Below are 21,909 nucleotides of genomic sequence, written 5' to 3'. Positions count from 1 at the left end.
TCCGCATACTCAGCTGGTGCGAGTCTGTACCAGACTCAAGTAGCTGTCACACAACACTGACCTCAACACTAACATGCACATTGAAGTATTAAAGATACATTTTCCAAATGCATTCGTTGCTAACTGAAAAGGTTATAAAAATGTGTTGATTGTAATGTCCATGATGTTTTCCTTCCCTCCCTTCAGAGAGGCGCTGCTGGCAGAGATGGGAGTGGCCATACGGGAGGATGGAGGAACACTGGGTGTCTTCTCTCCTAAAAAGGTACAACACGTGAACTCCTCGTCATTAATCACCATTACTCTCCGCACCAGTCAGCTCCTTCTCATGTCCTCATGTCTGGGCCTTTCTTCGTATTTCATCATCCATCATTCTCCTTCCATTCTTTTTTTTCTTTTATCTTTTGTTTTGCTTGCCTCTTGCAATGGAATCCTATTAGTTTGGTCCTGATCGACCAACATCACTGTCTATTGAAGACTTTAGTGTTTATTCTTCTAATCAGGTTTGTAGAATTCAAGTTTTTTTTAATGTTTTTCCCCCATTCCCCGTATATTTGTAAAAAATTAGAGTTCCTGTAGCAAGCCTTAATTGTGTATTACTGAATAGTTTAATTTTCCCACATCACTCTTAATTTCGGTGACCGTGGGAAATAGAAACAAATGTACATCCATCAGCATGCTGTAGTGTTCAAGGAATGGCTCTCATGAGTCTAATCAAATCAGTTCTTTTTTTATTTTCAATTTTCAAATCAGTTCTTTTAATAAATAGGACAAAAAGTTTTTGGTTTTCGGATATACAAGGGCGAATACTTCAGAGCTGTTACTGATTTAACATTCGGCATCAACACAGTTAGCCTGCCTCAGTCTAGAACGATGCCTTATTTGTCTACTTATTCATGTTTTCATTCAATTTCTCTCCTTTTTTCTCTTTCATCTCTTTGTCATTTTGGCTATCCAATAGCTTTTCATTGAAAGGCCATGTGAACTCTATACTGACTTTAATGGGGTGTTTTCACCCAAAAAGGTTGGTGGTATAGTAATAGATAATGATGTGCAGTAGTTTGTAATTATTTAGTTCATAGAGGCTAATGTGGCATATTGAAGAAGCCAAATTTTATGACTTTCTGTGAGTCATTGTAATTATTGAGATGACAATTAATCTCATTATTTCACTTTTTAATTGGCCTGTGAATGTAACTGTAGTGACATCAGGCACTCCTGTCTGTCTGACTTGTCTGGCATTCTCATTGACCCTGTTTCCCTGCAGACCCCTCACCTGGTGAACCTGAATGAGGATCCTTTGATGTCAGAATGTCTGCTCTATTATATCAAGGATGGAATAACAAGGTATGAAATCACTTCCATAACTGTCAGAAGTTTTATAGCTGTCTGTATGTTGCACTGAGGCATCTTATGGTTGCTACATATCCAACTAGTCAAGGGTAGGACATAATGCCGTTTACTGCTTTGATGTTAGGATTTCCTCATGAGTTTATGTACTTCTTCAGTTGTATACACACACACACGCACGCAAGTTGCTTGTCGCAGAAAGCTTGTTGCATTGCACGTTGTTATAGTGCTGTAAGGTAATGTTGGAGTATCCCTGTGGTAATTAAAATGAATGTCTTTGTTTTGATAGGGTGGGCCAGGCAGATGCAGAAAGAAGACAGGATATTGTTCTAAGCGGAGCGCACATCAAGGAAGAGCACTGTATCTTCCGCAGTGAGAGAAATGCCAACGGACATGGTAAGTGTTCACTTACATCTTTAGCTCCATTTATCTGTGTTCAACTCACGACGGTAAAACACTTTTAAATCAGACATGATCAGCTCAGTGCAAATTAACTTTGGTCAAATATTATCTCCCCTCCTTTATTCTTTAAGCTTTTACTCAATGAAAATCTGCTGGAGGTAGTGAATTGTCTTCTGTCCCTACAGTGATTGTCACGTTGGAGCCATGTGAGGGATCAGAAACGTATGTTAATGGAAAACGTGTGAATTCTGCAGTCCAGCTGCGCTCAGGTGAGTCACGGATAGCTGCACATTTCAGTTGTACAGTTCTTAAGCTCTGGTTTAATCTGATTGTAGTCATATAAAAACTAATGTGAAAAAAGTAATCTATTTTTTTGTGAGTGTGCAATTTCATCAGCCACTGCAAGTAGATAACAAAATGCAGTAAAACTAGTGTTTATGATTACGATAAAAAATAATATGATAGCAAATACCAGTTTACAACAAAAAGCAGCATAACTGACTGTGGCTAACATTGAAAGACTTGTACATTTGAGCAAAAAATAAGGTGGATAATACATGCGCAAAACTAGTTTATCGGCCCTTATATTGTTTCCCATTCCTCAGGTAACCGCATTATCATGGGAAAGAACCACGTTTTCCGGTTTAACCACCCTGAGCAGGCTCGCGCTGAGCGTGAGAAGACCCCAACAGCGGAGACCCCCGTAGAGCCCGTGGACTGGACCTTTGCCCAAAGAGAACTGCTGGAGAAACAGGGTATCGACATGAAACAAGAGATGGAGAAGAGGTACGAAAGCTCTAATAATCATTGGGATTTTATTAAAGACAACATTTTATTTAATACAAGAATCATATTTTCTTATATGAAATAATTTTGACTCAAGCCTTCTGGCACTTACAATGAAAATACATTGCCTTGCCCCCTTGTACTTGCATTGTAAGTGCCTTACTGTAATATATATATATATAAATTTAAATTAAGGATGAGTCTAAATTATTTTCTGTGGTAATCGAATTAATACCTTATATGCTGCATGTAGAACTTGTATTCAAACTGGCAAAATTCCTTCAAGGGAAGTGTGGATCCCAGCTTATGCATAGTTTAGGGTTGGATAGCCAACCAAAGCCAGGGGCCACCCAGCTGCTACAGAAGACAAAATCTACATTTTGTGAAGTTTAAGCTCTTGGCATGGAATGTGAGCACATATGAATTGGATTATTGTAAGAAGGATTTTTAGGATTATGTTGCGGAAAGAAAATGCACTGAGCGTAAGAAAGAGCAGCTTTTTGATGCAGTGGTCTTGCACTGTATTATATCAGGCTTACAGAAATGGAGATCCTGTACAAAAAAGAGAAGGAGGAAGCGGACCAGCTACTCGAGCAACAGAGACTGGTAAGGCTGAATCTCTTTGGTAATTCTTGTTTATTCTGTTGTTTATCAGAGGACCTGTACTTTCATTTTAATTAGACCTTTATTGTCCTTCCAAATTTTGTTAGCAACTTACTTTAGAGTGAGGGGAGTGATGTGCTATTTGATGAACCAAGTAAAACAGGCCCCTACTTTTCTACTTGCTCTGCTGAAGTCCAAACAGCACTAATTCTGCACTTTTAGCTCTGATAACTTGAGACTTTTGTGTGTCTGTATGTGTGTGAGAGAGAAACACTTTTCCCAGTGCATGGCTGAACCTCTTTGCATGGTAACTGAATCCACTCTGTCTGGATTGAGATAGCAGATGGCCCATTGCTGATATGGACTGATTTACATATTCAGTTTGATACAGCAAGAATTTCTTATTCAAAATTTCACTTCTCTCTCATAGATTTGAGATGTAACTTTGCAAAACAGCATCAGCAGAAGAATATCAATTTGGCTTTTAATTAGTAATTTGTGTTTTATGAATTCCATTGTTATGTGAGGCATTGGTTTGCCATGTACCAGTTAAAAACCCCATGAAATCAAATGGCTTTTTTGAGAGAAAATAAATGATTTGACAAAAGTATGTTTTAGAGCTATCATTTAACATGTTTAATTAAAATATTAAATATATTTTAATGAATTCATTTAAAAAAATATATATCTTTCTTTCTTTTTTTTCCCTCACCATGGATATAACCTTGTCTCTAGCCATGTCTTTTTAGGGTTATACATAATATATATGCATATGTTTTTATGTAATATTTAATATTTTGTGAGTAGACAACAAACTGCTGTTAATTTAATATATATATATTTACATTTATTTATATATATATATATATATAATTTTTTTTTTTTTTTTTTTACTTTAGTACAGTTACTGTATAAAAGCTAATTGTTGTCTTCATAATATCATACTTAATTTTAATATTTTTCTCACACAGTATAAACGGGTCTTTGTCAATGATGCTTGTTTAAATTTACTCAAAATGAAAGCATCATATTTGGAGGTCCTTGTTGACATCAAACTATGCTTGTCAAGCCTTTTCATGGGGTCTTTAAGTTAAATTGGTGTAAAAAAAAAAAAATCCCTTTCTTTGGTTTATTCTATATGCTGCTTTTGCATGGTTTGTTTTTTTTCTGTAGCATGTTTAACAGATTAATTTACAGGGTACTTAGTACCTCATTTAGTATTTGTTGCTGGGCAGTGTTTTTATGCTGGTCAAGCTTGAGTCAGCATTTGATTTACCAAAATAGATTTCGTTTTGTCTGAGTTTGTTGGTTTTCTCAATGCAATTGCTGATGTTTCCAATGCATTGTTGCCATAACCAAAGATTTCTGCTGTAGTTGATGAAGGCTAGTGACAATGTGGTTTCTCATTACATCTGTAGCCTTGAGTTCTACACGTCTGTGTCTGGCCAGACACAGAGGGCATGCTATAACACAGCTATCCATGTTCGGGGTCTTAATCAATGATGACAAGCTCTCCAATGCTCCGATGGTCTCATCCATATAATCTCATATACAGAATGACACCGATATCGCACACTGCACTGATTACACAATCACGATTACATGGTCGCCAGCTGCCTCCTCTGTTATTTGACTGTGATTTTTGTATTGTCTTTGTTTTACTTGACCTGGAAAATGAGAAACTGCATTTTCTCTTAACTAACCTCTTAACTGTAGTGGATGAAATCGATGCTTTTAACCTCCTCCAAGCCTGTCCTTTCTCTTTTTTCTTCTCTGTACTGACCTGTAATAAACACGCAAGAGTCTAACCCACCGCTAGAGCTAGAAAAACTCTAAAACCAAATCTTCTCTATCAAGGACTTCAAATGAGGGAATGAAACAAAACCCATCTGGCTTTGCTGCATGCCACTGAAGCATGTTTGGGGTGCAACTATCAAGAGCTCTAATTGAAGAGGATTTCATAAATTTAAACTTGACAAAAAGAAAGAATCCAGCGCAACAACAAAAACAGCTGATCGCACAACATCTATCCCTTTTTGTTGACATTTTTCTCATAATCATGACAGTCATGCCTTGCATTTACTTTTTATATAGTGATATGCAACTTGGGAACAACGGTGAATTGAATTTGTATCTACACACTGTACATCTAAAAAATAAAAGTGGCACACCATGCTTAGAAAACCTGAGTATTGTCAAATGCATCTGCAAATACACAATGCTGTCTAAAAAATATCCATATCTGTAGTCAACTTGCAGTCTACAAAAAGGTGCTGTCTTGCAGTTTAATGATTGTGTTAGTTAGAAATCGTCAAGTAGTTTTTCTCAGCTTAATGAATCAAGTTTTTGTAATTTAGCTGTTCCCATTTTGCATATCACAACACTGTCCATTCTTTACAAGAAAACATTCCTTTTGATTTCGATACCCCATTTTAATTTTCCCATTTTGTTTTTCGCACTCTTTGGTTTGTTTCTTGTTTTGTTCTCTTAAGGATGGAGACTCTGATAGTGGTGACGACTCTGATAAGAGGTCATGCGAGGAGAGCTGGAGACTCATCACTTCTCTACGGGAGAAACTTCCTCCCAGCAAGCTCCAAACCATAGTCAAAAAGTGTGGCTTACCCAGCAGCGGTAAAAGACGAGAGCCTATCAAAATGTACCAGATCCCTCAGCGTCGCCGTCTTACAAAGGACTCCAAATGGGTGACCATCTCTGATTTGAAGATCCAGGCAGTCAAAGAAATTTGCTACGAGGTGGCACTGAATGATTTCCGTCACACCCGTCAAGAGATTGAGGCTCTGGCCATAGTTAAAATGAAGGAACTTTGTGCCACGTACAACAAGAAAGACCCAAATGAACGAGATTCTTGGAGAGCAGTGGCTCGAGATGTTTGGGACACTGTAGGGGTTGGGGATGAGCGAATTGAAGATGTCATAACCAATGGACGAGGCGTAACCGACATGGATGATCTAAAGGTGCACATCGACAAACTCGAGGACATCCTGCAAGAGGTAAAAAAGCAGAACAACATGAAGGACGAAGAGATTCGAGCTCTCCGGAATAAGATGTTGAAGATGGAGCAAGTAATCCCGCTGATTTCCAATGAGTCACAGGAGAAAACCACTCGCAGTGGACCCATGAGGGCCCGCAGTTCTAGCGAGGGTAAAGCTCCTGAGGAGAAGCCCAACTGTGAACAGTCGGACGAGCAGTTGTCAAAGATGACCGATGACGATTCTTCGTTCCGACGTGGACGTATGAGGTGGATGCGACAAGAGCAGGTACGCCTCAAGAACCTCCAGCAACAGGAGATTTCCAAGCAGCTCCGGAGGCAAAATGGACCCCACCGCTTCATCCCACCCGAAGACCGCAAGCTGCGCTTCCCCTTCAAGAGTAACCCCAAGCATCGCAACTCCTGGACCCCTGGCACTCATATCATCATAACAGATGAACAGGTGATTGAGTTGAAAGTACCCAAAGAAGCAGTCCAGGAAGAGGATGACACCAGGGAGGCCACAGAGCCAGGAGAACAAGTGGTACCAACCATCCAGACATATCCTACTCTTCCTAGTCCCATGGGTCAACGTAGAAGCAAAGATCTAGAGCAGGGCCTGAGTCATAGACATAATCAAAGCCACAAACTCCATGAACGAGGCCGTAGTAACTCCTTCAACAGCAGCCAGCGAGCCTCGGACTCTACGGAGTCCCTCAATTCTGGTAACAGGAAGCCGCCTCACCCCCAACAGGCCTTTTACCAGCCACGCTACAACCAAAACCAGCATCAGTATCCACAACAACAGCATCAACAGTTCTATCATTACAATACTGATGCCAGCAATAACTACCCGCAGTACCCACCCAATCAGCAGCCGAGCCACCACAACAATTTTTGTACGCCACCCCGAATGCGTAGGCAAATGTCTGCCCCTAATTTGAAGGGCAGTCGAGAAACCACAGTGTGACATTGGAAGCAGGGCATAGGTTCATGTACAGAACTAGTTGACGTTACAAATCACACAACACAGACTCATCAAAGCATTGGACAGCTTGTCCCCATCAAGTCAAACTGTTTTATGGCACTTGTTTTTTAAAGAATTGAATGTTCTTGTTGTCATTTGTGGATCCGTATTGCAATTATCTCCCTGGAATATACCACATGAACACCTTGCATCAACAATATGATCCCCCATCCATTGTTAGCTATGGGTTAAAAGTCTAGCAATAAGAGTGCTGGTTAAAAGTGTCCAAGTCACAACAAGCAATTTTCTTGAGCCTTGATTAATAAAACAAGCATTTTTTTTTTTGCAATAAAGTATTGGGAACGATGAGTTTTAAGAGAGTCACCCTTTAGTTCTTGGCTGTAGAATTAACTTTTTTAAACTTCAGTATATTTTGAAGACGCCATCATGTATTTGGGAAGTACTTTAACACTGATTTGCCTCAGTTTACCTCTGTTTTGCTGCTGGTCTGAATAGATCTTAGCATTGAACACATAACCACTACAATGCAACATTTCATACTCTCCAGTGAGAACCTTGAACCATTACTTGAATTTTGAGTTTTTGAATTTACAATTCAGTCATATTTGTGCATTGAAGGTGCATAGGTAACGTGTTCAGTAAATGCTGGAAGGTTAATAGCCAACTTTTTATCCTCTTGAATGTTTATAAACACATGTTGGAGATGGTGTTTTTACTGTTAGATTTTATGCAAGTTGTTTTATTTCATGAAGTTTTGGGTCCCTGGGTTGATATTCCCCAATAAATAGATTTAATATGAAAGGTGGCAGCAAAGGCCTTTCTCTAGCTGCCTTATGCAGATGAGGATAAGATTATGAAGTTTTTAAGTGCCTTATTGACTCACTAATGTATCATTAACATATTGCATTTATCTCCTTGTACTTGGCGCCTAAAAGTAAGTACTGTAATAGCAATATATGAATGAAACCGAATGATTTTTACTGAATTCCTATCACTCCTATTGTGAAACATATAGACGCTGCCCCTTACAGTTTCTTTTTTTGTCAAAAAACTGCCACTCTGATTTTATAAAGTTTGGCCCTGCCTTATTTTGAGTACAGACCACTCTGCACTAAATATCCATATCCACAGAGGTAATGTTTTTGTGTAAGAGCGTGCTTTGCATCTATTGTTCCTCCAAACTGTCTGCTGCACTCTGATCCTCAATAGGGGGGACAGTCTGTTCCCACGGGATGGAGTCAGTGTTCTAGAACACTCAGCCGTTCTTCTCAATCTTAACATGATTAGAATCACATTTATTTTCGGGTGTCCGCTGTGTGGTAAGCAAACCCACAGAAAGCTCCAGAGACATGCCATGGAAAGGACCTCTAACAGGACAGTTTCCATGGTTTCTGAGGCTCATTTTGAAACTAGTCGCATGTTTTTAGCAATGGAAAAGCCGTATATAATTTGCCAGACACGTGTATGATGCACTGCTTTTTGTTTCATTTTCTCGTTTAGTCTCACAGCTTATATATGAAATGCCACTTCTAATTTGTATTAAATTTACCACTGATTTTTTTCTTTCAAACCTAATAGTAATTACATTCACGTAGGGTTAATGTAGTTGTACATCCTTGCACTTAAGCCGCTGTGATTTCCCTGCTTAAGCCTTGATATAATTATGCACTGGTGTGCCTCAGCACCCAAGTGTGTCCCATTACCAGCTGCGTATTACCAAAGCACATGTTCTGAAATCCTCTTCATGTCATCTCCTCTGGCCAGAGCAAAGTGTTAGCCAACTAGGTCAAAAGTCCATTGCTTCATAAGGATGATGGACTTGAATGCTTTTTGTTGCCAGAATTACTGCCTTATTTCTATTGGAACCCCTGGGTTTTGGTATAGTACGTAATGCATATTGTATAAAACACAACTTCTTTCCTTTCACAAGGAATTTTTTTTTTGTCCAGTGAAAGAAGAGGCGTGTTTGAGAACCGTATAGTGCAGCAGAAATTACACACTTCACCTTTCAGTGTAGCACAGCAATGAAAGTATAAGTCACTTCTTGAAAATATTTCTCAAAAGACATGCCATTTCCCTGCTCCAATAAAGAATGTTGTGCTACCATTAATGTACGGTGCTGCCAGCTACTCTTAATTACAACAAGAGGAGCAAAGAAAAAGTATACATTCAAACGGGCAATGTATTTTACCCTTTTTAAAGGTATGTCATTTGTCTGTTCAGTGTTTATCTATATGCAATGGTGAGTGCCTCCAAATGGCCCTGTATTATAACGTGTTATTTTGTGGGGCGTTTTTGTCAAACATATGATCTTCAGTGCTCTAAGATGTGTTGATGGTTTACTAATATTGCTATTATCTTGAAATGTGCTGAATATCAAGATTTCAAACAATGACTGAAATAAAGCAAACAAGTTTGAAATGCGGTGACTGTTGCTCTGAGCCAAATGTCTTCATCTATGCAAACATTACAGCATATGCTTACAGCAATCACATTTAGATGTGTATTTATCGTGATCGTTTCATCATATTATAGCTCTGAGGAGATATGACAGCAGTCAGCCGTTAGTTAGTCCTGTGTGTAAAGTGAAATATACACAGTAATGAGTTTGATTTAATCCCGGAGCAATTATTTTATCCATCTGGTGTAAGTAAATTTTCAGCTGTTTGACATCGCCTTTTCAGACAGAACATTTTCATTTGTTAAAAAACTATGTGGGATAACTAAATCCTGCTTAAATTTATTTTTTTAACATTTTAGTGAAACATAAGCATATAAAATACTTCCATTTATGGTATAGAGTCAGTTCTACCTGAAGCCTTTTTCATTACTAATTAAATATATTATAAATGTTAGTTGCATTTCGGTAGTAAAACATCTAGACATTTTTTGCACCATTGAAGTTCTTTCTACAGGTTTTATATGCGGCAGTAGAAAACAGACTTTTAAAATTTCAAAATAGCTGAAGCGGTCTTAGCTGTTATCAGAAATATGTTTTCCCCATGGTAGAATATCAAAATTAAAACTGCTTTCCAAGTTTTAACTGTTACTATCGCATATATTAAGGATTTTTCTGCTTGAGCCACCTGACAACAGTGGTGATATTTGTACAAGGAAGCATCACTTATATTTTCAGGAAATATTAAATGGATGGGTGTTCATCGTCTATTTCTGTGTGCAAAATTAGTGCTGTTTAGTTTTAACTTCAGCTTAAGCCATTTAAAAATGTAATTTAAAGTAGTTTTTTTTTAACTATTCCATTGTCATGAACTGGCCAAATGGCACACATTTGTTGAAGCAACAGTGTAACTGTGTAACTTTTATCTCTCCAAGGTTCAGTAAGTGTCCGTAATGCTGATAAGATCGTGTCTGCTGTCCTCTCTCTTCATCGCATTTTCTTAAAGGTTTATGAGAGTAAACTGCAAGAGCTGCAGAAACAGGTGGAGACCCGCTCATTGGCTGCGGAGACACCTGATGAGGAGGAAGAAGAGGAGGAAGAGGATGAAGGTAGTGTAGTTCGAGTGCCAAAGTCAAAATAGGTCAAAATCAGAATTTTGACTATTTTAATATTAGTGTTCAGCTACCTTATGGCATGAAATGTACCTCATTGTCAAAAGATGTTAGACTTGGACACTGTATAAGGAGGACATGTTCCTAGATCAACATTTGGATCACATTTCTGTCAAACAGAGTCCTGTAACCTCAACCCAACCAAAACTACCACTACAATCAGAGGAAAATAAATAATAGGCTGATAAGCCCCTGCACCCTTCCCAATTCCTAGTCTGATGGATTAATTGTTGTTCCAGGAACAATAAGGATGTCCTGCTTGGTAAATTCACAACCACCTATTGTATGCTGTGCCATGTTTGACTATTGTTCCTGTATTGCAGTGCCCTGGACCCAGCATGAGTACGAGCTGGCCCAGTGGGCTTTCAGGAAGTGGAGATACCACCAGTTCACCTCCCTCAGAGACCAGCTGTGGGGTAATGCTGTATACCTCAAAGAAGCCAATGCCATCAGTGTGGAGCTCAAGAAAAAGGTACAGCACACAGATAACAGGTGTCATGTGTCATTAAAACATTGAACTATTTTTAACGTGGCATGGCGTGAAACACTGAAAACTCAGCAAGACTCGGCGTAGCAGCCAAAAGGTCTGTCTATTGCAGTGGTTCTCAACCAGCGGTCCTCACCACACTTCCAAAGGTGCCGCAAGATAATATTTTTAGCTAAAATGGTTAAAAAGTAAGATGTGAGCTGAAATCATATATTTCTTATGTTATTTTGTTCCATTAACAACTGCCTTTTTTATTTATATGGAATGATCTTGGACAACCTGGGGACATATGTATGAGGGAATTTTAAATTTTTCTTGACGTGGAAAAGTCATGGATATTAGTTGTAATAAGTAATTACATTTTTTTTAGGATTAATGTAATTTATATATAATAATAACTAATTAATATCTATTGTCCAGTTCTAAAATATATTATTTGGTAGAAATTGCTATTTGTGAGTAAAAAAAATTAAGAAATTAACCCTGTAATCACAAACTTACGGAGCCCCGGACATGACATGCAGAAAAAAAAATAGTAGGCTAAATCGTGCGCACGATTTATTAATTCGTTCCCTCGATTTACTAATTTATTAATTCGTTCCCTCGATTTACTAAAACGTGCGCACGATTAAATTTTTTTTTCTTGCATGTCATGTGCGGGGCTCTGTACAAACTAAACAAGTAATGTAAATGTATTGGTAATAAAAAACTTAAACCATGAAGAACATTCAGTTATGGGAATTATGAAATTTAATTATAATTATTTATAATTATTTCATTTAATTATTTTAAAATATTGCCACTCCTAATTTCTGTAGAAAAAAAAAAAAAAAAGATATTGATAGCCTTCAGATATTGTCTTTGACAATGGAGGGCCTTGTAGTCAAAAAGGTTTAGAAACACTGGTCTAGTGCATGTATAACTGCTTCCTGTGGGAATGGCCCCTAAAACATTCATTTAATGGTTCCGGACACACAACATGTCACAAAACAGTTCATAAATCTGAGTTTGTCATTGTGGCGGCAGCTTACCAGTCCGTTCTGCTATATTTAAATATTCTCAGACAGATTTCTGTTGCTTTACATACTACCCATGTGTCATCTTTCAACAATTGGCTTATTAAAGTCAAAAAGAGCACACACTTACAGTTTCGTCAGTTCTTGTTCTGTCACCTGCTCTACTTTCGTTTGTTTATGTCTCTTTTTTCAGTTCCAATGTGTATAACCTCATAAAGACCCCTGCTGTGTAGAAACATTTCTTTTCTGGTTTATCATGCGCTCTTTGTATTTACAGCTTCAGTGCTGGCAGGGGTGATTTTTAATTTGTTTTTCATTAGCGATTGAAAATCTTATGCTGTTTTTAAGCTTTTTTGCATTACTTCAGTCTCCACTTAGCAGATGCCAAAGATGAGGTCTGAACCTACAATCTTACAGTCATCAGCTCACATCTTTCATCCTTGTTGATGACCTTATGTCTTATATCTATTTGTAGGTCCAGTTCCAGTTTGTCTTGCTCACAGACACCCTCTACTCTCCGCTACCCCCGGAACTGCTGCCTCCAGAACCGGAGAAAGAGCGTGACGCGAGGCCTTTCCCTCGAACGGTGGTGGCTGTGGAGGTTCAAGACTTGAAGAATGGAGCCACTCACTACTGGTCCCTGGAGAAACTCAAGTAAGCTTCAGGCTGCCAACCAGCCTGTGAAATATGCAGTTTTGCTAACAGAAGTCTTTTTGTTCCTGTGCAATTATTATTTGGAACCAATCCATTTAGAAATCCCAAAGCTCTGTTTTATTTATTTTAGTTTACTTTAAATGTGTTTTTTAAAGTGCTATTTGCACTGTAATTGTTTCTCAGGGTTATAACATCATTTGCATGGCTCCTCACAAAACCCATGTACGAATGGATATTAATTCACCAGGAACAAAGGAGTTCTGTCATTCAAAGAACTCAGTTTGCTTCTCATGTGGTCAGTCACATGACCATATTGCAACATGACATCCAGCATTATATGCATAATGGCCTGTTTTAACAGTTTAACCAATGCGTTTTTATTTATACAGTTAATTTTAAGTGTTAATTATCTGAAACAAGTCTCTACTTTGCCAAATACCCAAATTGTCATTACTGTGCCAAGTGTCAAATAAGAGAATTCCCAAATGACTTCTGGGCCGATTCCCCAAGGATAATGATTCAGTTTGAGAAAAAGAGCACCTAATGTCCTTCCTTTTGGGTAGTCGGACAAAAACACATTTTCTTTGTAGATGACACTAGTACATTACCTCATATTCTCATGGAAACCAATTACCATTATAGTCAAAAGGCTTTAATGTAGAAATTGTAATATAGTTCATTTAAATTTTGAAAAGAGAGCACACGATTCGCCAGCATGAGGTGTTGATTTGTCTTGCTCTTCCAGGCAGAGGCTGGACCAGATGCGAGAGATGTATGACCGTGCAGGCGAGATGGCCTCGTCCAATCAGGGTGAGGATGTGGAGGGTGCATTGACTGGCAGTGACCCGTTCTATGACCGCTTCCATTGGTTCAAGCTGGTTGGGAGGTATGCTAATCACTTTCTGATTGAGCATGTTAATAAAGATCAACTCTTTGTAGGGGTGTAACGGATCGTAGTTGATCCGTGATCCGTACGGACCAGGCCCGGCGTGCATGCGATTTGCGGATTAGCTTTAAAGTTTTACCATCATAGAGAGAAAGTTCATCATTTGCACGTGTTTCTAAACAATACCAATTTAAACATTCAAGTGATTTTAAACCATTTAAGCACAAGAACAGGTGAAAGAGAACTCATTTCGGTACTCGCACGCTGTTTTCTGTGTGCACACTCAGAATTGAGTTGTCTTTCACGCTTTCCTTGCGATTAAAATGACACATACACACAAAATTATCACAAAATACCCATCTCGGCAAGTATTCTCATAAACACAGCCATTTATGTCTTCAATGAACGTAGACATAAATCGGATATTTATCAGTATATTGGATCCGTGCATTAGGTCTTAAAGTGACAGCAGCCTATAAATTCCTGCTGCTGTCTGTGTCATTAATGTTAATCAAACAACAAAACACAACTTTAACAAAGATTAATCTATATTTGATTTATAGCAAGGTTACAATTGTCACCCCCCTTCATTTTTTTTGGGCTGATCTATGACTCAAAAACCATAATGTGATCCGAACCGTGAGTTTTGTGTTCCGTTGCACCCCTAATTCTTTGTATAATATTATGTCCTGCAAATGTGCCTAGAGAAGGTTATTCAAATGCTGTGAATTCTACACCAACCTTTTGCCTTTTCTTAATTAAAACAGAGTGTGTGTTGTGTATGTGAGAGAGAGAATTTGTGTTATATTTGTTTGTAAAGAGCTGCTCTCTTAGTGAAAGTGGGAGTCCATAAATCATTTATGACATCTTTGTTTAGTCATTTTCACTGTTATTTTTCTTTTCATATTTAAATCATGCTTTATTTTCAGATCATTTTTTATTGTGTTTGATTTGCATTGTTTTCTCATTCATTATGTGCTTGTTTCGCTGTGCTGGTGTATGTTTATTTATTTTTTAAATGCACTGTTTTCATCCATTTATCATTATTTTTTAAACTTTAACATCACCTTCATTTCATATGTAGATTGTTTCTTTGTGCACATTATATTTCATGTTTCAAATTGAATTTTTGTTTTTCATTTTATTCCCATGTTTTATTTCCATAATCAAGATTAGCACAGTTTCTATGACCGCTTTTTAAGATTTAAATGCTTTAACATAAAGTAAAAAATGAGCAATTAATTATTCATGTACTTGCAATGTTTATTGTTTATTGTTATATCTAAAGTCATGGCCCTTAAATGTAGGTCATTTAAATAAACCGGTAAACTGTTGTTGTGCCTGCATCCTACCCACGCATCTTTTTTTAGCTCACCTATTTTTCACGGCTGTGTGAACGAGCATCTGGCTGACCGCACGCCCTCGCCCACCTTCTCCACCAGTGATTCTGAGATTACCGAGCTGGCTGATGAACGGCAGAGCGAGATGGAGGACTTCATGGATGATGAGGCTTTCGTGGATGACACCAGCTCAGATGCTGGGACCGAGGAGGGCTCTGACATCTTCAGTGATGGGCAGGACCCCTTCTATGACCGTTCCCCATGGTTCATCCTGGTGGGCAGGTTGGTGGTGGCCACTGCTCAGGGGAAACCTGACAAATGAGGGCTGGAGAGAAAGAATGAGTGATGGAGAGAGTTGTGTGGCTCAGTGTGCAGCTGTTAATTGGGCTCCATGATCTAAAAATAAGTTATATACATTGAAAATGAAATAAATTGAATTATCTAGTCATGCGAGAGCAGATCTGATCTGAGAAACGGCTCACACGGCTATACCAGATACCTCCTCCTGTTCTCCACAGCCTACATTTAACCTCCATCTGTCTGGTTTGGTTTAACATTAGTGCTCTAAACATTAGCACACATTTGTTTGTTTTCATCCATTGTATTTATTTTAATCGGGCTGTCAATCGATTTAAATGTGTTTAAAAAAAAAAAACTGATTAAAATGCACCGTTAATACTAGCAAAGACGATAATTCAATAATACAGCCACATTCCCAGCACTTTATGGACTTAATATTACATATGCACAGTTTCTTCTGCCGGCCTGCTGCATTTGTTCTTTGCAGGGGTTCACATTAACATTTTTATGAATGACATATTTTACTTGTGGGTAATATTGCACTTAGCCTCGATGGTAATTAAATTTCACCCTACAAGAACGCAAATGAACTTTGTTAAACATCCCATCTGGGTTTATAAATAAATTGTCTGTATAGAATGTCTTTCCCCAAACAAATGCTCACAATTGTGACTAAAATTTATTTGAAATTTGATAATGTCAAATTAAATATATGTGCTAATGGCTTTAAAATCATTAATCACATCCTTTAACACATTAACCTTTTGATTTACAGCCCTAATTTCTTTATTTTTTTTGTAATGTATTTATTAATTGTGTTTATATATTAAAATATTAAGTTTGTGTGTTTAATTGTATTAATTTCTTTTTTATTTCATTTTATCTGTATTCTCTTTTTCTTTAATTTTCATATTCATTCAGTGTACTAAAGTAAGAGCTGTTATTTATCAGTCAGTTGTGCAAGAGAGATGGATAGAGGAGGATGGCATCATAGTCTGTATGGATGCAGAGGCGCAAATGGACCTGCGTCATCGTGACTTCACTGATGCACTACAGCGATAGCTCTCCTCCATCTTGGCCTTGAGGCTGCCCACGGGGGGAGGAGGAGCTCTGTGACTGCAAACAGCTCCTGAAATCCAGACTATGTGTGCCCCCTAGCCTCTGAAAATATAAAATATTCTGATACAATCTCTCTTGCAACAAACCAATACATATTTTTTTTTTTGTTTTATGTGTCCTTACAGCATAATGTATGAATTATTTATGTGTCCTTTTTCTTTTGCATTTAATTTCAAGGTTGACGGATTCATTTTCTGTCTTTTGTCATTTAGTGCCGTGTTTTGTTTGTGTCAGCTCTATGTGTCTGACACGTCATATCCATTATTCTCCAATGGTATTAATCAGGGTAATGGAGATGAACCTGTTTCCCCGCAGTGAAAGGAAGTCACTGTGTGTAACACTGCTCAGCTGTGCATCTCCTGCACCCTCCATACTAATACATTTGGTTCTTTAACATGTTCTGAACGTGTGTGTGTGTGTGCGCAAGACGGTCTCAGGGTGGTACTATAATTGCTGTTCTTTTTCCTCCAGAGCTTTCGTGTACCTGAGTAACCTGTTGTACCCTGTTCCTCTGGTGCATCGTGTCGCTATAGTAACAGAGAAGGGAGATGTGCGAGGATTCCTGCGAGTGGGGGTCCAAGCCATTGCTGGTGAGCGCTGCTCTATATTAATGAATTAATTAAGATTCTGCTCAGATTTAATTAAGCACAGTTGATATCAATCTGATGTACTTTGTAAACATTAATTCACTTGATTAAGTTGTTTTTCAACAGATCTGTTGAATGTGTGTCCTTATTCTTTGATATTTGTGTTTTTGTAGCGGACGAAGAGGCTCCTGATTATGGATCTGGTGTGCGTCAGTCGGGCACTGCTAAGATTTCCTTTGACAACGAGTATTTTAAAAAGGTTGAGATTTTTAAGTTATTTTAAAACTGAAAAGAGTTAAGTTTTCCTGTTATTTTAACTTGAGTGGCAAGAAAATATCAATAATTTCTCCCTACAAATGTCAAATATCCATACAGAGGAGGATATAGGCTACTTGTAGAAAAAAGAATGGGAGAAATGACAATACCCACTATGGAGGCTCTAGGAGAGGAAGTCCCGCCTTCCTAAAAGTGTCAGTCACTATATCGACAAATCAATCATCTGGTCTGTTTGTTCTAGAATATAACACTATCCCTAACCTAAGATGTGAAAAATTAGTTTTTATTTAGCCTTAATTGAACTGAATAAGCAACATTTATGGTTTTATTGCTTATTTGATGTATGTTTTTGCAAAGTAAAGGCCTGTACACACCAGGACTATTATCACACGCTCAAGTGCAAAACGGTCTTGCCGAGCACACATTGATACCAAGACGTCGAAGAGGAAGTACGTAGACGAGGAAGACCCCTACAAACTATGGGTGCTCTGCCAGTTCTAGATGTGTATTATATGCCATTTTATTTCTGTATTTTTATCAGGGGTTTTTTTCTTTTACATTCAAGAAATATAGTTGAGAATGTCTGTTTCATAAATATGTTTATTTGCACTACCATTCAATTGCACTACTGTCATTGTTGCTTATTTGCACTACCGTTTCTGACTACCAACACCTCATGTCATGTATATGCCATTTTATATCTGTATTTTTATCTTCTTTAATTTTATATCATAAATATGTTTATTTGCACTACCGTTCAGCACAAGCGCCATATACTGTCAGGGAGTGAATTTGCAAGTTCACTGGGCGCATCGCCAGTGAAAATCGCTTGGGTATGAACACGAAAAACATCTTGAAAAACGCTGGCGATAAGCGCGCGCGATATTCGTCCTGGTGTGTACGAGGCTTAAGCTGAACAAACCGTTTTAAAGAAACAGGCTTTGCCTATTCAAGTAGATAGGAGCTGTGAGATATACTGTATAATATTCACAATTCGTGTGTATATTATATTATATTAATGTAAGGAATAATTGACGTGCTGTTGAATTATTAGAAAATAATGCACACCCATTATACCTCAGGTGTGCATTATTTCTAATAATTCAACGGACCGGAGTTAATTATTCCACTTATACTATGGTTTCCACACCTCAAGACATTGTTCAGATGTTGTATTTCAAGACATTTGTCAGGTTTTTGTCCTTAAAACTCTTGTGTGTGGGACTAATTTCATACGCATCTCATCACACACCTCCGTTGCTAATTCCAAAACGTCATTTTAGAGCTAGTAACGGAGGCTTGATCCATTGATAGCAGACTAATACAGTTATTAACGCCGTTATGGTAGGGAGAGAGAGAGATTAAGCATGTGTGAATTACCTGAGTCTGTGCGTCTCATAATAGTGTTCGGCAGCAGCATACCGACTAATAGCAAAACTGTAAGTTTATCTGCTTCAAGAACAGCGCCGTTATTACCTTTCTAGTGATAAATGTCAAGTAGCTTTTAAGTTACTAAACTATTTTACTGATAAAATCGTCGCAACAAGTTTCTGTGCGATTGTGTGTCTGTACTGTACGTGTGTGCGTTTGAGTGGGAAGGAGAGCGAGAGTAAGAGAATATGTGCTTTCTGTACATAAAACGTGATTTTGTAGCAAAAAACATGGAAATAATTTGACATTTTTATCCTGTTGTTCACTATGTTTATTTGATTGGTCGGTGTCGTTGTAGGTTTTGGTTCCTTTGCTGTTGTAGGCAGTAAGGACCTTTTGAAACAACTGAAATCATTTGGCGAAGTGATAGACATGTAATGCAGTCAAGACCTGCCTAGAGCTACTTTAGCCGTGCGTTTTCCTGAAAATAGTTGCACACCTTAGAACTTTCATCAACCAATCAGATTCAAGCATTCAACAGCCCTGTAGTATAATATATGATATGATATACGATATTATTTAGAATATTTAACTAAGTGGCGCATTTTAAGGCCTGTTCATAAATACAATCCAATGAAACATTTTTTCACAAATGTCGAGATTGATACTAAGAGACAGATATTTGAGTATTTGAAGTTCAAAATTTTATCTTGTCTCAAGCTTGACATTTGCACTAGTTTGTACAAGGTTTGAGTTGTTTATGCTCATACTGAGACATTTTGACGATCGCTGCCTTTATCTTTTTATTTCCTCTTTTTTTTCCCCCCCTCTCTCTTTTACTCTAACACCATCCAGAGTGATTTCTCCTCCGTGGTCATGACCCGCTCTGGCCTCTCTTTGGAAGAGCTGCGTATTGTGGAAGGTCAAGGTCAAAGTTCAGAGGTCATCACCCCTTCAGAAGAAATGAACAGAATAAATGACATGGGTGAGTGTGGATGCACAGGCCAGCTGGCAGCCCCTGAGCTCTGAACAAAACCATTCAGTCTGAGTGAAAAGAAACGCTTACACATCCAGACATTTGATTTACACTGCCTCAGTGTTTTGAAAGCTTTAGGACCAAATCGATTCTTCTAGCAGGTTTTAACAGGTAAAACAAAGACCATGAAAACAGATTTAGATGTTGTTTATTAAAACACCAAATAATATCAAATAACTACCAACCTACATTTTTTGCAGTATATATTTATTTTTATAAAATTAGATGATAGTAGTATTAAAAAACATAGTTGTTGACCAAGAAAAACAACATCTACAAATTAATTCAGCATCTATGATTTAAAAAATATATATATTTCTTAAATAGAAATAGATGGTTCTACACAGTAAAATAAAATTACAGGGAATGCCCAAGAAAATCAGCTGACATCTATACCATCTACAATTTCAGATTAACAATGTAAAGATTAATTTACATAAAACAGTCTAATATTATGTATATTTACACATGTGTTTTGTGTCTAAAAGACCTGAAGCTTGGGAACGTGGACACAAAACTGGGTGACGGTTTGGCAGAGCATCTGGAAGTGGGCAGTATTTTCACTTTCCGCGTCACCGTTCTGCAGGCGAGCAGCATCCCGCCTGAGTACGCAGACATCTTCTGCCAATTCAAGTGAGTCAGCCTGTCTCCATAGCAACCCTTTTTTCCCGTCTCATTGGTCTTTATTCAGACAGAGCACACACACGCACACCTTCACATAAATCACGCAAACGCACAGTCACGCTTCTCTCAGTAATCCTCTCTCATGCTGCCAACAGTTTCCTCCATCGTCACGATGAGGCGTTCAGCACAGAGCCGCTGAAGAACACAGGCAAAGGTGCCCCGCTGGGCTTTTACCACGTACAGAATGTAAGTGTTGAATGCAGCTAAAGAGATGAGGTTTTAAGGAGGAAAATGAACATTATGGTGGCATAACCACCTCAGAGTTGTTAATAGAGAGTTCTCATTAAAATATTTCATCAGGCTAGATGCGTATTAAGAATTATGCTTCGTTGTTGTCAACTTATTTATTCGGTTTTCACATCCAGATCTCAGTGGAGGTGACAGAGTCCTTTATTGAGTACATCAAGACCAAACCAATTGTGTTTGAAGTGTTCGGCCATTACCAACAGCACCCACTGCACATTCATGGACAGGAATTGGTCAGGTAATAACCTGTTGTCCAGTTTTACATACAAACCCGATTCCAAAAAAGTTGGGACACTGTACACATTGTGAATAAAAAAGGAATGCAATGATGTGGAAGTTTCAAATTTCAATATTTTATTCAGAATACAACAGATGACATATCAAATGTTTAAACTGAGAAAATGTATAATTTTAAGGGAAAAATAAGTTGATTTTAAATTTCATGGCATCAACACATCTCAAAAAAGTTGGGACAAGGCCATGTTTACCACTGTGTGGCATCCCCTCTTCTTTTTATAACAGTCTGCAAACATCTGGGGACTGAGGAGACAAGTTGCTCAAGTTTAGGAATAGGAATGTTGTCCCATTCTTGTCTAATACAGGCTTCTAGTTGCTCAACTGTCTTAGGTCTTCTTTGTCGCATCTTCCTCTTTATGATGTGCCAAATGTTTTCTGTGGGTGAAAGATCTGGACTGCAGGCTGGCCATTTCAGTACCCGGATCCTTCTTCTACGCAGCCATGATGTTGTAATTGATGCAGTATGTGGTCTGACATTGTCATGTTGGAAAATGCAAGGTCTTCCCTGAAAGAGACGACGTCTGGATGGGAGCATATGTTGTTCTAGAACTTGGATATACCTTTCAGCATTGATGGTGCCTTTCCAGATGTGTAAGCTGCCCATGCCACACGCACTCATGCAACCCCATACCATCAGAGATGCAGGCTTCTGAACTGGGCGCTGATAACAACTTGGATTGTCCTTGTCCTCTTTAGTCCGGATGACATGGCGTCCCAGTTCTCCAAAAAGAACTTCAAATTTTGATTCGTCTGACCACAGAACAGTTTTCCACTTTGCCACAGTCCATTTTAAATGAGCCTTGGCCCAGAGAAAACGCCTGCACTTCTGGATCATGTTTAGATATGGCTTCTTTTTTGACCTATAGAGTTTTAGCCGGCAACGGCGAATGGCACGGTGGATTGTGTTCACCGACAATGTTTTCTG

The 21,909-nt window shown here is 38.3% G+C and overlaps 1 protein-coding gene across 11 annotated transcripts in view; it reads left to right on the top strand.

Annotated features, from left to right (window-relative positions):
• kif1b (kinesin family member 1B) overlaps positions 1–21,909 on the top strand; it is an 85,523-nt gene that overhangs the window by 45,650 nt on the left and 17,964 nt on the right. For 7 of the 11 annotated variants that reach the window (XM_051879156.1, XM_051879161.1, XM_051879157.1 and 4 more), the window contains 17 exons: positions 187–262; positions 1,265–1,344; positions 1,637–1,743; positions 1,935–2,018; positions 2,355–2,535; positions 3,069–3,141; positions 10,520–10,622; positions 11,009–11,157; positions 12,664–12,842; positions 13,588–13,728; positions 15,099–15,350; positions 16,959–17,077; positions 17,248–17,333; positions 19,577–19,706; positions 20,246–20,390; positions 20,537–20,627; positions 20,807–20,925. In XM_051879156.1, the coding sequence (XP_051735116.1) occupies positions 187–262; positions 1,265–1,344; positions 1,637–1,743; positions 1,935–2,018; positions 2,355–2,535; positions 3,069–3,141; positions 10,520–10,622; positions 11,009–11,157; positions 12,664–12,842; positions 13,588–13,728; positions 15,099–15,350; positions 16,959–17,077; positions 17,248–17,333; positions 19,577–19,706; positions 20,246–20,390; positions 20,537–20,627; positions 20,807–20,925 (2,115 nt within the window). Of the gene's footprint in view, positions 1–186; positions 263–1,264; positions 1,345–1,636; positions 1,744–1,934; positions 2,019–2,354; positions 2,536–3,068; positions 3,142–5,630; positions 9,545–10,519; positions 10,623–11,008; positions 11,158–12,663; positions 12,843–13,587; positions 13,729–15,098; positions 15,351–16,958; positions 17,078–17,247; positions 17,334–19,576; positions 19,707–20,245; positions 20,391–20,536; positions 20,628–20,806; positions 20,926–21,909 lie in introns of those variants that run through there. The other 4 variants (XM_051879165.1, XM_051879162.1, XM_051879163.1 and 1 more) reach the window with 2 other exon arrangements.

The sequence above is a fragment of the Ctenopharyngodon idella genome, chromosome 22 (assembly GCF_019924925.1).
Source record: "Ctenopharyngodon idella isolate HZGC_01 chromosome 22, HZGC01, whole genome shotgun sequence".
Classification (NCBI taxonomy): Eukaryota; Metazoa; Chordata; class Actinopteri; order Cypriniformes; family Xenocyprididae; genus Ctenopharyngodon; species Ctenopharyngodon idella.
The sequence above is the reverse complement of the archived record's forward strand: the minus strand, read 5'-3'. Positions and strand labels throughout refer to the sequence as shown.